Consider the following 16,703-nt stretch of genomic DNA (forward strand, 5'->3'; position numbering starts at 1 on the left):
AAAGTAGTAGAAAATACTATTTTGAAAAACTTAAAAATATAATTTTCAAAGTAATATATATATATATACTTTCAAGCTAGGCAGATCTAGGGCTGGATTCATATCTGATAGTCGGTTCAAGGGACATTAAACCATATTTGATCCGTTTTTTAGTGTGATCTACTCCAAGATTCCAACACCTTCTAAATTCGATTTTTTGGGTAATCCATTTTATGCCCTAGCTTGAAGTTGGCAATGGGTCAAGCTGGGCCGATCGAAAATGTATTAGGCCTGGCTATCTAACTAGCCTAGTTCTAAGCCCGATTCCAGCCCTAAATATGAATCGGGTCTAATCCGGCTGACTTGATATCTAAATAGACCTAGTAACACCAACCAAGTCCAATCCACAATGGGGGAGGACTGGGCCAAAACTAGGCCCATTGACAGCCACAATATATCTAAGTTAAGCCCAATATGCTACTTCTTTAAGAGTGTATCCCTCTACTCCAGGTATTGTAAGGTTACCCAATACTCAAGTCTTTGTAAATGGCTTTTCTAACCTCAAACTTTGTTTCATCCACAACATCAAATATACAGCTGAGATGGGAATAAAAACATAGATTTCCAATGAATTAGTACATGTTTCCTTGTGATACATTTTCATTTGAGGCATGTCTAGGGTGTAACCTCCAATCCCAGCCCTTCGTTTGGTGCTAGCATGTTAAGTTTTAGCATGGCCCATTAGGATTATACATAAAGGGCCCATTGAGTTCAAAACCATTGCTGCAATGGACCTACCCATGATATCTTTAGCCTACAGTCATCCACATAATACTTATGTACATTTATTCCACTCATATTCCATGAGTGGTTTAACCACTTTAATAGGCCTTGTATGGAAGCTTAAAACATTTGGCAATAATAAATATCAAATCCTTACCGGGGATGCTTAACATTTTCTGGTACATTGTTTATTTTATTTTATTTTATTTATTTTTATCGATAAGCCTATTTTTAATGAGTTCAGTAACTCAGTACTGGCCGGATTTGAAACCCAGGTCTCTGGTATCATCACCCAAAGACTTTACCAACTAAGCTACCTGACACCTGTTTGGTATAATGATTTTTGTATTAATGATAATGGTGAGACAGATATTAGCTTACACTCGCTCATGAGAGCCTTTTTTATTTATTTTTATAATCAACAATCAAATTTAGCTGGTAAAACAAAAAGGATGATTGACATGCTTCTTGATCTTTGAGAATATTTGTAAGGCTTCTCTTTATGGGTTTCACGCTTGATTAATTGAGAAGGAGGCTTTGGGAGGTATTGTGTGATTATTCTTCTCTTCAAATTCCATGTAATCGAGGATGAAGATTTGGGAAATGGTGTATGATTGTTCTTCTAGTCAAACCCCCCTACTTGATTGGTTGAGAAAGAGGCCTTGGAAAGAGTTTTATGGCTTTTTCTCTTAAGATTTCACACTTTTTTGAGTGAAATTTTCTTCTCTCTGGGTTTTGCGCATGGTCTATTGATAAGAATGATCGTCTTTGGAAAAAGGACTTGTGAGTTTGATGTTCTTTGGAGTCTCGATATGGATTTTCTTTTATTTGAACTTTATACTTAATTGACCAAAAAAGATCATTTATCCTTGGAGAATAGCTTTTGAGCTTGATCTTCTCTAAAAGGCTTGAGGTTCAAGTGTTGTTATATAGACTTTGGATCTCAGTTGAGATTTGGTTGCAACATGAAGTCACTCGTGTGTAACTCTCAACAAAGATGAATAAAATCCCTTTGTTTTGTAGTGCTGGTTGTTGGTTTGTCCTAGTCACTAAGGACTTGGCTGTTAAGGTCATGTTGTTGGGGTATGTTGGTGTTAAGAAAATAGAAGCAACCAAGAATCAAATAAAAACAAAACAAAACAAACTAAATGCAAATTGTATAAATATTTTTATGTGATTCTCTCAAGATTGAGGTACATCCACTGATTGCACTATTTTGGAAAATGTCTCCTTTGGAGCTATTTTGCCTCTTAAAATTTAAGCCCAACAAGAATACCAAACATCTCACAACATAACTAAATCATAATAATTATTTAAAATGTCATGTTATTTTAACTTGAAAAGGCTCACTTGGACTTTACGTGGCAAGGGCTAACCATAGAACCATTGATCTTTTTCTCCAGGAGGATACACAAGGAAAAAGAACAATGGTTCTGTGTCCTTGCCATGTCAGCTGTGTACAAACTTAGTGAGTTTTTTCAAGCCAGGAAATCATTAGTCTTATTTAAACATAAACATAATATAACTTTATTAAAAAAAAATATGGGTCCTATTAAAGTGCAATAAATACATTTTGAAAATTGGACTTTGTATTAAAATGCCCTTAACAAATTTTGTTTTAACTAAAATACCCTCAAATTCAACTTTCCAAAGTGTATTTATTGTATTTTAAGTTTTTAGTGGTTTTTTAATAATCCATTTAGTAAATTTTTCTCTTTCCAAACAGTCCCTGGACCTCATCTCCCACATTTCTCATGATTGAATGCCTTAATCATGCAAACTCATCATTTTAATCTAAAAAATTGGATTTTTGACATCTCAATCAAGTTTTGAAGACTCATTTCTGTCGAAAAGGATTTAAGAAGGAAGAAGAAATCATTTTCAATTTTTTTTTATAAATATTTTGAAGATGTATGCAAAAAATTAGATTTTTTCTACTCTTTTGTGTGTGTGTGTGTGTGGATTGGATTGAAATTATCTAAACAAGTCTAAACAATTTCTAATTTTAATTTTAATTGAAAAAAAAAAAAAAACTCAAAAATTAAAAATAAGTGGGTTTTACTAATGTACTTTTTATTTAAAAAGTGGTGAACTCAACAGTAAATAAAAGGTGTTGAGTTCAACATAAATAAAAAGTTACAAACTCAATAGTAAACAGTGGTGAGTTTCATAGTAAAAATTGTGAATTGGACACTAAATAAAAAAAAAGTATCGATTTCAACAAAGGGACCATTAAGAAAGAAAAAATTTACTAAATGTCCTATCATACTATCACGCGAAATTTAGGGACTATTTTCAAAGAAATTCTTCAAAAGTAATTTTCCCAAAAATATATATAACACCAGTTAACGATTTGACGTGCGAGACGAGATGACTCGAAAGTCGAAACGATAAAAAGGGTGGCGACAGTTGCACTCGCGTGACTTATCTCGCCCCAGACTCCCGCCAACTGAACCCTCTCTCTGATGTCGATCTCGAAATGCCGAGTTCTCTAGCGAAGAAGAGCAACATCCATTAAAAACCGCAAATTTTAATCTCCAAAAATTCCCATTTTTCTAAGAGAGATTTCGATCGAATCGAACATTAATGGCGTACAGAGCTGACGACGATTACGATTACTTGTTCAAGGTCGTTTTGATTGGAGATTCAGGTGTCGGCAAGTCAAATCTTCTCTCCAGATTCACCAAGAACGAGTTTAGTCTCGAATCTAAATCCACAATTGGAGTCGAATTCGCTACAAGGAGCATTCGTGTCGATGATAAGGTCATCAAGGCTCAGATTTGGGATACCGCTGGCCAAGAGAGGTTCGATCCGTTCTCTCTTTTTTGATAAATTTCGTTTTTATATTCAATTTCGGGTTTTTATGTGTTTCTCGTTTGAATTTTGGCTTTTTTTACCTTCAAATTGGTCGTTTAAACCTCGAGTTACCTTCAATTTGGTTCGCCAGGCTAGCATTTTTTTTTTCAGATCTCGAGTGGTAGAGGGGACCTTGCGTTCTTGCAATGCGGAAAAATCACCTGGTTTTTATGGAGATTTAGGATTCAGTTACTTTTTGTTGTCCAATTAACATTTGATAATGTTTGAGATCTGCTTGAAAAATTGCCACACCATGTATTCTACTTCATTGTCAATTGGTTGGGGAGATATGGTGTTTGCGAATCTATGACAAAATTAAACACCGTAGATTTCATGGTCTGTTGGATGTGAAAGTCATTAAGTGTTAGTTTTATAAGATTTGATGACTCTGTTCCTGAGATGGCATTGGGGAAAGTAGCGGTGACATAACTTATTCCACTGTAGGAATGATTTGCGGGCATTATTCATACTTCCAAACCTCCCAAACATCTTTAATCAATTTGTTAATCAGCCGAAGATCACTCCGAGAAATTGATTGCAACAAAAAATAATGAACCATGTCCCTTCTTCAAGCAACTTTGAGTTTCCATATGAATTCAATAATGTAAGAGGATAAACAAGAACACCTTGTCTCATGAACTCCATAGCTTCTTTGACTTTTCCATCTCTGTATAAAACTCATCAATCAGCATTTGCCGGGGACTGTATGGTGCTTTATCACCCCCAGCGTTTTTATTAAGATAGTTGGGGTTTTCACATTGAGCGCATTACTGATCTAGAAGCTATACTTTTTTGAGAATGCTTTGCATTGAGTATAACTATTTTCGAGAATTTCATAGATTAGGGGTAGGGTGATGCCACCTTCATGTTGGAAAACTCTAGAATCAAAGGAGTAGGGTCTTTAATAGTTACTTGAGACCGTGAAGGTGTTGAGGGATTTCTATGGGAGATTTTGAGCAATGAAAGACACAAATTTTAGGACTCGGTAGTGTTTGATGATGATGTGAGATGGAGTTCTTACCTTGGAGGGAGCAATGATAATAAAGTTTCTTGCTTGATGAAATGTTCTAGGGAGTCCATTGATGCTAATAAGCAATTCATGCTTGGCATGATGTGGAAGAGAGAAAGGGAGAGAACGTATTTGACATACCTCATGTATTGCAGTGTACCATAAAGCGCAAGAGATCTTAGAGTGGGAGAGATGGATGGGGTGGGGTGAGGAATTTGAGAGAGAGAGAGAGAGGTGGAGTGGGAGAACTGTTGCGACGAATACAGAACATCTCAGTTTTTTGGCCTTTTATAGAAAGAAAAATGCTTGTGAAACTTTATGACACCTTTTGCTTCATTGCCCTCGAGGTTCTTAAATTTTTGCAGTGGACGCACTTTACATAAACAAAGCCAAGTGCTTGCAAAACGTCAAATGCTTGCAAAGTTATGTTTTGTTGGATTTTACAATGATTTGTGGGTGTACCAAGCAAGGCCTGATTGTTGTTTTTTTACTTTTCCGTATTTTCTTTCACATGGCATTGTATTATTTGTGCAATACATAACCTTTCAATATATCTCTAAGATGTTGGACATAGCATGTTTGAACTATTTTAGGCGTATGTTTCTCTATAGGTAATAGATGTAGCATTTCGAATCCCCTCTTTCGAGGGGTTTACATATGCTTCTCTATTTGTTTTGTGTTATACTATCATTCACACAAAACTACAAAAGAATGGAATCATTTTTTCTTGGAACACAACTTCACCCATGGGTGAAATGTTGGATTTACTGAAGTTCTACTCACTTGAAGGTGGCAACTTGGTGACATAAAATCCATGATTGGTAATACCGCATGCTTAGGATCTAAATTCCACAATCACCCGTTTATTAAAAAATTGTAGTCTCCTCACTATACTAATTATTTGAACCCAAGAAAGATAAATGAATTATCTTAATGGGAACCTAGCTAGCTTCTTTCCTATGATCTCGTACTAAACGAAATGCGTTCCACTTTCTATAATTGAAATGCAAGAGAGACAAACATAACTAAAGGTGTTAGAATTTGAGTGCACAAGAACTAACCATTAGGCTATCTCATTGTTTAATTCTCCACTCAATCAAATTAAATTAAATTTATTCCCTTGTGCCAGTGCCCCAATTTTTCTATCAATTTAATAGTTGCATATAAGGAAATACCATAATCAGATATTTGTCGATGATCAACTGAACATGCTTCTTGAACACCACATTTATTATCAATAATGCATTTATCATTTATGAAAGCTCCCTTGAGCATTTTTGGCCATGAATGAAGTTTTTTATGAAAGCTCCCTTGAGCCATATAAGGAAATACCATAATTGGATAGTTGTCAATGATCAACCGAACATGCTTATTGAACACCACATTTACTATCCATAATGCATTTATCATTTATGAAAGCTCCCTTGAGCCTTTTTGGCTATGAATGAAGTTTTCTCTCTCCAATCTATTTTACTCATTTCCATTGGCATTTTTAGGATGAAATGATGGAAAGAAAAACATTTAGCTTTATTTGGAGATGATGGATTATGAAATGTGTATCCTCAGATATTATTCCATTTTGGTGAATGAGAGCTCAATTGGATGCTTCAAGAAATCTAGTGGCTTGAGACAGGATGACCCACTGTCTTCTATCTTATTCAATAATGTTGTTAAGTGTTTGAGGAAGCTTGTCTCTATGGTTGTTGAGAGTACTATCTACAAGGTTTTCATTGTGAAGGTGGCTCCTATGTTACCGGATTCGTGGGTTCGCTCAGTTCGAATTGGGTTCGTGGTTTGCCACTCGAGAATGAACCCGGTTCGTAGAGGTAGACATAGTTGAGGACATTTGAAGGTTGAAGTGATGAGTGTAGTGCAAAAAGAGATTGAAGATGGTAGATTTTGGGAAATTTTTTTTTTACAGGTTGAAAATGAGGGTTTTTGGTCACTTTTCATCAATTTATTAATAAAGAACAAAGTCAAAGGGGCATGCTCAATTTGAAATTTTGGGAGATATCTCAATATTGGAGAGGGTTAAATTTTTTAAGGTAAATGATAAAATTCAGTTGGTTCGCTGCATTCACGAATCCCGAGCAATCGTACCACGATTTGGTTCGGTTCGGTTCGAACCGATTCGCGGTTCGGTACATGAATAACACATTGGGTAACCCAGGGCGGCTCCATGATTTATCACCTTCAATTTACCATAATACTGTCATATTCATTGATATTTTCTTAAGTCAATTTCCCTTTTTGAGAGGCCTCTTGTACCGATTTAAAGTTATAGCAGGTATTGCTATTTATCTCTAAAAGAACAGAAGGTGTTTGTTGCAAGGGAGATAGATAATTTTTTCTGTAGAGAGTGTTTTCAGAATTTGTAGTGTAGGTAAAGGGGGTTCAGGCTTTTGGTATATGCCTTCCCTTCGTAGGCCAATTAGAGATCTAAGTCATTATCTATGTATTTGCCTAAAGGTGTTTAGATGGTCCTTATATAAGAGTTCCACCATATATTTATGCCCCTTTTCTATATCTAAGTCATTTGTAAACCAAACTGACAAATTGAATAGAAACTCATGTCGTGATAAGGATAGTTCTGCCAAATTTAACTTAGTTGAGTTGAAGCGGGTTTGCCCTCCAAAGAATATGGGTGGTGGGATTTCAAAACTTGAGAAAAAATAATCTAATTTATTGGGAGATTGATTGTAAAGGTTCGGTGAGGAACCCTTCAGATGTTCGAGAAGAATCATCTAGACTGTGGCAAGAAAAAAACTTCAGTTGGTAGAGTAGTCGAGTCAGACCTTTCTTTAGTTGGAGTGTTGAAAGCCGGTCAATTGTATTCAAAAGGGTGTTGGTGTGGAGATTCACCTCGAATGCCTCAGTATCCTGACCTCTATTCTATTTCTACTAAACAAGTTTGCCAATTTAGAAGTTCTTGGTTTTATCAAATGATAATAGTTCATGGGACTTTGTTTTAGAGGGAACTTCAATGAATAGATTTCCAATTGCCTGTATCTAGGGATTGAAAATCCTATCCAAAGTATCTTTCCTCGTTTGGATTGTTGTTTTTGACTGTCAATCATCTCATTTCTTGTTTGTTCACACTTATGTTGTCCTTATGGAGTTCATTTGATAATTTTGCAGTACGTGTTTTCTCTATTTTAGGTATTTTTCGTGTCTTTTCTGTCTGGAGCTAGAATCTTGTGGAAAATGATTCCATCTGCAGTTTGTGAGTCCATGGAAAGATAGAAACATTTGGATCTTCAAGGGGAAGGAGAAGGCAGATTATGGCATAATCCTTATTATTGATGCCAAATGTTTTAGTTAAAGTTTGAACTTGGTAGCAGTAGCTCTTATAAGTTCTGTTGCTTTGTTGACTTTTATTCTTTGCATTAAGATACTGTGAAGGCAATTTCTCATCGCTTTTTTCCTGTTACATAGGTACCGTGCAATCACAAGTGCATACTATAGGGGAGCTGTTGGTGCACTACTTGTGTACGATGTAACCCGTCATGTCACATTTGAGAATGTGGAAAGATGGATGAAAGAGCTTCGGGATCACACTGATGCCAATATCGTGATAATGCTTGTGGGAAACAAAGCAGATCTTCGCCACCTGCGGGCAGTTTCAACCGAGGATGCCAAGACCTTTGCCGAGAATGAGAACAACTTCTTCATGGAGACATCCGCACTGGAATCTATGAACGTGGAGAATGCCTTCACTGAAGTACTCAGTCAGATCTATCGTGTCGTCAGTAGGAAGGCTCTTAATATTGGGGAGGACCCGGTGACATTGCCCAAGGGACAGACCATTAATGTTGGTTCCAAGGACGATGTATCGGCCGTTAAAAAAGTTGGGTGCTGCTCTGGCTAATCTCAAGAAAATAAGAAGATATCAAAGTGATCTTGAGATATGTTGTCGTCTTCCATAGTTGTTGGCATGGCACCCATATCGTGCTTTGGGATTGTTTATGCTTGTCTGAGATTATTGAAAGGTTTAGGATATAGAGAAGAAATGCACAGGTTTTTATTTATTTTTTTATTTTAATCGTTACATCTGTTATAGGCTCCTTGATGTTTAATTAGATTCATTTTTTTTCCCAGGTGTGGTACTTCAATGCTTACCACTGGGTTCTGTTATATTTGATTGCTTAAGATTACCAAGTGTATTCAGAAAAATCTCCATTTTTCTTGTATCTGAGATGATTAGTTCTTCTTCAATCATCAGAAAGTGCTAATTTAGTTCTATAATGAAATTCTGGCATTTCTCTATGTACCTTGTATTGTGAATGAACAATAGGCTATCACACCACCATTTAGTCTCTGTAATGAAGAAGCAGACATACATCAAGGCATCCAAGTTTTAAATCCCGTGGAACCCGATTGTGAAACACAGAGAAACCTCTGTAATTTACATAGGTAAAAACATAAACCACTTGGTATATGTGTGGTTTGTAGGGTATTGCATGTACTTGAGGGATTTGGACGAGATATGGTGCTCTAATAGGCCAGTGGTTCCCCTGCTAATAGGGTCTACGGGTCTGGACACCCCACCCCATCATAAAAAAACATAAACAACCCATTTATGTATTGGCTTTTCCCAGAAATGCTTCTCTCCAACAACTTGGTGCATTTAACGTACTTCCCACTCGGTACATTTGAAGCAGACATATATTACAACATTTATTAACAAAGAACCTGTGATATTTGAACCTCAAAACATTTGCTACTAGCACATGAACTGGGATTTATGCATCAACACTCACTATCAACTTAGAAAGCCACCTTCAACAACAACGGTTGAATTTGTCATGGAAACAAACTGTTTCCACAAACCAAAAAAAAAAAAACTGAAACTGAAATTTGAAATTAAAACTTAAAATCATTATAACATTCATTTTTATTTTCAAAATAAAGAATTAAGAAGGTTTTCTCTTTTAATTTCAAACTGTTACACAGAGAGAACGTTCAGTGGAAAGACTGTCGCAGAACAGTAAATTTAACAGAGGTGCATTATACAACAAATAGAGAACAATGCCCTTAAATTTATAGAATTCACTAGGAATTCATGAATTGATTTCCCAAATTTTCTAACAATGCCCTGTACCTTGCATTGAGGGTTGATCAATCACAGTACTGTTTACTAAGATTTTGTCAGTTTTTGGACGCACCCCAAACACCCCCCCCCCCCCCCCCCCCCCCTCTCTTTCTCTTGTATTCCACAACCCAAAAGCACCATTCTAACAAACTTAGTAGTTCAATTGAAATCTTACATAGACATTAGGAATCAATTGAAACCATAAAAATTTAACTTGAATGCTAGTACCATATGAATCTCAATAGTTCATCTATAGTAACCAAAATCTAACTTGAATAGTACCATGTGAATCTCAATAGTTCATCTATTGAAACCAAAATCAAATTCTAAGAATGGTTCAACTGCTTTTGGTTTTTTTTGCTAAGCTTCCAACTAATATTTTAGCTATTTTTAAAGCTTCACTAAACTTTCCACTAAATATGACATATTTTAACAAGCCAAAGATTACAGAAGTAATCTTACACTACTTGTATGAAATATGAATAGCTGTTGATCCTCTTAAAAGATCTAAAGATGGAACATTGAAAAAGCCTCCTGGGACAAAAATTACTGATTGAAATGATGAACTTCTGAACTCCCACTTAAGGTGGAAACTTAGTTCATGAAAGCCTATCTCAACAGAAGTCTTTGCACGTTAAATAGTTTATATATAGAAAAGAGAATATGTTTCCATTGTATCAACAAATTGATTGGGTTGACAAAAACAAAAACTACATTATGAAGCATCCACTCCTATTCAAGAATGAAATTCTGCTTCAACGTTCGAAGCGGACAATTCCATCAAATTTTGGGAGGATAGATGGTGCGGATTCTCCCCTTCAACTTGAACTTCCAACCATATTCTCCTTGGTGCATTGCAAAATGCCACTATCAATCAGTTGTGAAAGACATATTGTGTTTATCCCTGGAATCTCAAAATCATAGGAGGCTTTCAAAATGGGATACAGATGTTTGTATCCTTCCTCAACAAAAATCAATGTCACATTATTACCAATATGCGTCATGTGTAAGAACTTTGGGCTTTTGCTTTCACTGTGTGAAGTTGCAAAACGTTACAGCTCGATTTGAAGCATTTTCATCATATTAGTTCAAGGAAATTTAAACCTTTCCCTCTCGGTTCATCATGGTTTGGTCTTATGACACCAAACCAGAACATATGATTTGTACAACACATTTATTATACCGAGTTTAATTAATTGTCGTATATAATGAAATGAAAGAGATGGTATGATACTTTTAACCATGACAATGACAAATAATAATTTCTCATCTCATTTAAGTTTCTTTTACAAAGGTACCATGCAATCACAAGTGTATATGTTGTGTACAACACAACTCGTCATGCCACATTTGAGCATGTGGAGAGAGGGTTGAAAGAGCTTTGGGATCACACTGATGCCAATATCGTGACCACGCTTGTGGGAAACAAAGCAGATCTAGGCTACCTGCGGGAAGTTCCAGTGAAGATGCCCAGGCCTTTGCCGAGAGTGAGAACAACTTCTTCATGGAGACATCCGCATTGGAATCTATGAACGTGGAGAATGCCTTCACTGAAGTACTCAGTCAGATCTATCATGTCATCAGTAGGAAGGCTCTCGATATTGGAAATTAATCAAATTAATGTTGGTTCAAAGGACTATGAATCGGCCATGAAAAAAGTTGGGTGCTGCTCTGGCTAATCTCAAGAAAAAGAAGAGGGTAACAAAGTTGTCGTCTCCCATGGATGTTGGCATGGCATCCGTGGAATGCTCTCTCTTTAAACTTAACTTTGATGGCATCATGCTTTGGGATGTTTATGCTTCTCTAAGTTTATTGAAAGGTTTAGGATCTAGAGAAGAAATGCAAAAGGGGTTGTAGGCTCCTTGATGTTTAATTAGATTCATTTTTTCCCCCAATGTGGTACTTCAATCCTTACAACCACCGGGTTCTGTTATATTTGATTGCTTAAGATTACCAATTGTTGTTCAGACAAATCTCCATTTTTCTTGTATCTGAGATGATTAGATTCTCACCTATCAAAAAAGTGTTAATTTATTGTGAATGAACATTAAGCTGCCACACCATCATTTAATCTTTGTAATGAAGAAACAGAGATACATCAATTCATCCGAGCTATAAACCCCCGTTGAAACCCAATTGGGAAACACAAAGAAACCTCCGTAATTTACATAGGTAAAAACATAAACCACAGCAATTTATCCCGGCTTACCTGTTTTGTGTGGTTTATAGGGTATTGCATGTACCCGAGGGTTTTGGGCAAGATACGGTGCTCTAATAGGCCAGCAGTGGCCCTGCTAATCGGGCCTACAAGTCCGGACACCCTGTCATTGAAAAACAACAACAACAAAAAAACATAAACAACCCATTTTCCCAGAAATGCTTCTCTCCAACTACTTGGTGCATTTGACATACTTCTCACTCGGTACATTTGAAGCATTTATTAACAAGAACCTGTGAAATTTGAACCTCAAAATATTTGCTTCTGAAATTTGAAATTAAAGCTTAAAACCATTATAACATTCATTTTTATTTACAAAATAAATAATTAAGAATGTTTTCTCTGGTAATTTCAAACTGTTGCAAAGAGAGAAAGTTGGGAAACACCGTTTCAGAACAGTAAATTTAACAGACGTGCATTATACAACAAATAACATTTCGGGTTTAGAGTGTTGCCCTACCGCATCTGTTTTGTGACTACGGGCTTAATTTTAAACTATAAGACAAATTACTAATTGGACTGACCATTTGGATCAGATAATCAAACTTTTCGTTTTTAAGAGTGGTTCAACAGCTTTTGGTTTTTTTGCTAAGCTTCCAACTAATATTTCAGCTATTTTTAAAGTTCTAAATGACAGAATGTCGCTAAACTTTCCACTAAATATAACTTATTTTTACAAGTCAAAGATGACAGAAGTAATCTTACACTACTTGTATGAAATATGAATAGCAGTTGATTCTCTTAAAAGATCTAAAAGATGATACATGATGGAACATTGAAAGAGCCTCATAGGGAAAAAAAATACTGATTGAAATGATGAACTTCTGAACTCCCACTTAAGGCAGAAACTTAGTTCATGAACTCCTATCTAAAAAGAAGGATTTGCAGGTTAAATAGTTTATATCATCCTTATACAGAAAATAGAATATGTTTCCATTGTATCAACAGATTGATTGGGTTAACATTCTTCACCATCAGCCAGAAAAGAAAAAAAAAACATGAAATTCTGGAAAGAATTTGGAATTTCAAGTTGAGTACAATTCTTTAATTAAAACTAACAAAGAAAAAATAACAAATTGCAATATTTAAAGAATCAAAGTTTTACAGGGACAACCGTCAAAAGAATCATCTTTCCATTATTAATTATTGAGCTCATACAGTGCAAATCTTCAACCAATATTGAATGAGAACACGTAGAACTCTTAAACAAGAGAGATAAAAATGGATATACAAGTTTCCTCATTGTCTAAGGTTAACGAATGATGATTTGGACTAATTTCTACATTTACAACACAATATGGACATTAATTTCTACTTGTACAACACAATTAAACAACAAAAACTCTATTTAAACACTTCGAACTGGACAAAAAAAAAATTGTTTTTTGGATTCTTTCTTCAATTCCTTCCATCCATCTCCGCAGCCAAACCTTGCCGTTTGCAAATTGGGCACAAATTATTCACGAGCAGCCACTGTTTTATGCAGTCCGCATGATATTCGTGTCCACAGTCGAGAATTCCGATCTTCTCTTGGTTCTTATGCTCATACTGTAAAAAACCAATATAACAACCATTGTTTGTTAGCCTTGAAATAAAAGTCACCAGTTTAACAGAATTCGAGGAAATCAAGAATAACAATAGGGAAAATGTTGCCTTGAATGCAGGAATATGGATGTTACCTGGCATACAACGCAGCAGGTTTCAGTCTCTTGATCCATGTCTACAGATGATATATGAATTCTAGTCTTGAGACGACTTAAGATGGTTTCTTCCGTCAACCCAATTTTTACATTGCCCACCATTACCTCCAAGGCTAGTAGTTCCTGCAGTAGCAATTAAAGCATTAATTAAACTATGTACTAGAAATTTCAAGAAAGAAATAAAGAAAGAAAATAGTTGAAGTGGGTGATCTTCTGTTTTTTTTTCCAAATATTACATACTAACTAGTCTTCTCTATCTTCCTTGATAAATACTGCTTGTATCACTATTAATGCTTCAAACATCCAACAACATGGTATATCTTAAATGCTTCAAATAAATAAAAAAGAATGGGCTTCTGCTTGATTTACCTCGTAAGAAAAGCTATCCACATCCGACTGCATATCGTTTAGGTTATTGAAATTCCTAGCTTCATGGTATCCGGAAAAGTCCAGTATGGCAACCTCCTGCATTATACGGGTCATACTGCAAGAGTTAGTTTTATCTTCTATTGAAAATTCACCCAAAAAATATCTATAACTAATTATCTCATATAAGGCAGGAGAAAAATAGCAACAACAAAAAAAAGACAAGAAATTATAACTAGGAAACTAATTTTCAAGTTCACAGTTATTGATCAAAGTGCAATTGTTAGTTATCTCTTAAGTCAAAAGAAAAATAAAAAAAGAACACAGAACAAATAATAATGGAAGAGTAGAGATTAAAACAGAGGAAAAGATGAGACATTACATCCTGAGGAAGTATTCTCAAGTGGAGATTGTGTCTGTTTTCAGTAGCTGCATGGTGTACCCTAGTTTGTTGAGGCTGATACATCCTGGGCTCTACATTGGAAGGATTGGGTATTTCATACCGAGGACCATTCAGAGTCCGAGTAAGATGGTGCGAAGTACTGTTTCGTGTGTAGGAAGGTTCGGGCACTTGATAATGGCCTTGAATCAAAGAAGGTTGGGAGAGAATTTCTGAATATGGAACGACTCCAGGGATGTAGTAGAATGTCTGATTATAGTAGGAAACGTAATTTACGGGTACCCAATAGATTCTTCTTCCAGATGAAGACATTGTATTAGGGTGCCGCTCCATTTTCAAAAAAAAATTCCTGCATTGATCACAAAGAAAAAAAAATTGAGAAAAAATAAAAATAAACCCATGATCAAATATTACATTAGGCCAAGTAGCCAACAAGCTCAAGATTTTATAACTAATGAGGGAGGAAATATCAGAATATGAACTCCAATTTACAACTAAACACATGCAACACATTGAACAAATTCTTTAAAGGAACCCTCTTCCCCCTTCCACAAAGCCTTAACCATCAAAAAAAAAAAAAAAAACAGATCTTCTTTAAAGACTATAAACTAAACTATTAATATCACCCCAACAGAGAAACCCATTGAATAAATTCTCCAAGGAAATTCATTTCCCCCCTCCACAAACTCTTGCTGATTTAAAAAAAAAAAAAACAAATCCAATTTACAAGACAATGAGCTAAACCACATTCAACAAAACAGAGAAACCCCATTAAATAAATTCTCCCACGGAATTCCAAACTCTTACCATTCAAAAAAAAAATTTGGAAAACCAATAAGCTAAAACCACATTCAACAAAACAGAGAAACCCCATTAAATAAATTTTCCCAAGGAATCCCAGAACCCTTGCCAATAAAAAAAAAATGGAAAAACCAATGATCCAAACCACATTCAACCTAAGAGAGAAAATCCATTAAATAAATTCTCCCAAGGAATCCCAGAACCCTTGCCAATAAAAAAAAAAGGAAAAACCAATGATCTAAACCACATTCGACATAAGAGAGAAAGCCCATTAAATAAATTCTCCCACGGCAACAAAAGAAAAATCTAATTCAACCATTATTGATTGATCAAAGAGATAGAAACAATAGCTCATTTGTTACCTGATGGAGAATCTCTGTTTAGCTTGCACTTGTATAGAAAGAGAGATGATTTCTTTCAGTTTGAAATGGCAGATTGAAAAGCAGGAGAGAGACACAGAGAGAGAGAGAGAAAGACGAATAAGGAAAGTTTTGTTGCTGGGAAGCTTGTTTTATAGGGAGATTAGAGTGAGGTTTGGGCTGTTTGTAGAAACTTTCTATTTTCCTTCGTGAACCATTTTATTACCGTTGGTTTCAAAAACTTTCTATTTTAATTTTCTAACGTTCCATCTAATTCATCAAATAAACGTTTAAAAACTCGCTCAGTTGTGCCAATTATCATCTCGTTTCGATTCCTTGAGCCAAATCTGGATCGGCTCATCTTTTTTAAACTGAGCTAGAGTGCTAATGATAAAATGACACGTGGATTGTTATTTAGAGAGATTATATTGCCACACAACTTTTGCTAACAGCAGCCCAATTCATCTTATGTTAATCGCCCAAAAATACAATTGGCACACATCTTGAGGTGCTGTCAGTAAAAGTTGATGTGGCATTAGAAGCCCACTTATTTAAATGAAAAGGATCGAATTGGTCAATTTATAGCACTCAAATACCCATATGCCACAATATTTTGTGTCCAACACAGTTGAAGTCATAGTCTTAAAACTCCAAGTCTAGACGAGTCACGAGTCGATCCTTGGATGACTCAAATAAAAATAAAATAATTTTAAAAATAATCAAATTACTCGATCAAATTTCTGATTGTCTCAGTGCATTTTTGTGCTACCTTGGCAAAGTTACTTGATGGTTTTCTGAGTTTAATTTGTCAAGTTTGAAGTTTTGTGATTGACTTGGGATTTCCTCCTTCCATGTTTAACCGAATTCAAAACTGAGCGAATAGGTAAAATATATATTTATTTTTTATTTTTTCAAAAATAATATATACATAATAAAATGACTTTATCGAGTTTTTTATCCAACTTTGTGCATTTTTAGCTAGCTTTACCGAGTTGATGAGTTGATTTGACAAGTTGGTTCATTGAATTTTCGATTCAAGTCAAGTCACCTCAAAATCCAATTGAGTAAACTTGAATTTCTTTTATTTTTTACTTAAAAAAAAAAAAAAACACTATGTCGTCTGATGGTAGGGCATAAAAT

General features: G+C 35.3%; 2 protein-coding genes across 2 annotated transcripts; one reads left to right on the forward strand and one right to left on the reverse strand.

Moving 5' to 3' along the window:
* The first annotated feature begins 3,129 nt into the window (after positions 1–3,129).
* On the forward strand, positions 3,130–8,893 carry LOC147411199 (ras-related protein RABA1f-like). Its single transcript, XM_086445813.1, has 2 exons — positions 3,130–3,566; positions 8,063–8,893. Exons 1-2 carry the CDS (start codon positions 3,349–3,351, stop codon positions 8,493–8,495), a joined length of 651 nt encoding a protein of 216 aa, XP_086301939.1. The 5' UTR covers positions 3,130–3,348; the 3' UTR covers positions 8,496–8,893.
* Positions 8,894–13,047: 4,154 nt separating this feature from the next.
* On the reverse strand, positions 13,048–15,670 carry LOC147411200 (putative E3 ubiquitin-protein ligase ZFP1). Its single transcript, XM_086449935.1, has 5 exons — positions 15,567–15,670; positions 14,386–14,752; positions 14,007–14,102; positions 13,617–13,760; positions 13,048–13,485 (listed from the first exon to the last, which is right to left on the reverse strand). Exons 2-5 carry the CDS (start codon positions 14,734–14,736, stop codon positions 13,336–13,338), a joined length of 741 nt encoding a protein of 246 aa, XP_086306061.1. The 5' UTR covers positions 14,737–14,752; positions 15,567–15,670; the 3' UTR covers positions 13,048–13,335.
* Between the last annotated feature and the right edge of the window lie 1,033 nt (positions 15,671–16,703).

This window comes from Akebia trifoliata, chromosome 1, assembly GCF_017979445.1.
Source record: "Akebia trifoliata isolate Shusen 1 chromosome 1, ASM1797944v1, whole genome shotgun sequence".
In the NCBI taxonomy this organism is placed as follows: domain Eukaryota; kingdom Viridiplantae; phylum Streptophyta; class Magnoliopsida; order Ranunculales; family Lardizabalaceae; genus Akebia; species Akebia trifoliata.

What these genes read in the sequence shown, in the direction of transcription:
- LOC147411199 (XM_086445813.1), top strand. Translation starts at nt 3,349, where the DNA reads ATGGCGTACAGAGCTGACGACGATTACGATTACTTGTTCAAGGTCGTT. An exon ending in GATACCGCTGGCCAAGAGAG is followed by an intron (nt 3,567 to 8,062) that starts GTTCGATCCGTT and finishes CCTGTTACATAG; the next exon opens with GTACCGTGCAATCACAAGTG.
- LOC147411200 (XM_086449935.1), bottom strand. Translation starts at nt 14,736, where the DNA reads ATGGAGCGGCACCCTAATACAATGTCTTCATCTGGAAGAAGAATCTAT. An exon ending in TGAGAATACTTCCTCAGGAT is followed by an intron (nt 14,103 to 14,385) that starts GTAATGTCTCAT and finishes CGTATAATGCAG; the next exon opens with GAGGTTGCCATACTGGACTT. An exon ending in CCTGCTGCGTTGTATGCCAG is followed by an intron (nt 13,486 to 13,616) that starts GTAACATCCATA and finishes GGTTTTTTACAG; the next exon opens with TATGAGCATAAGAACCAAGA.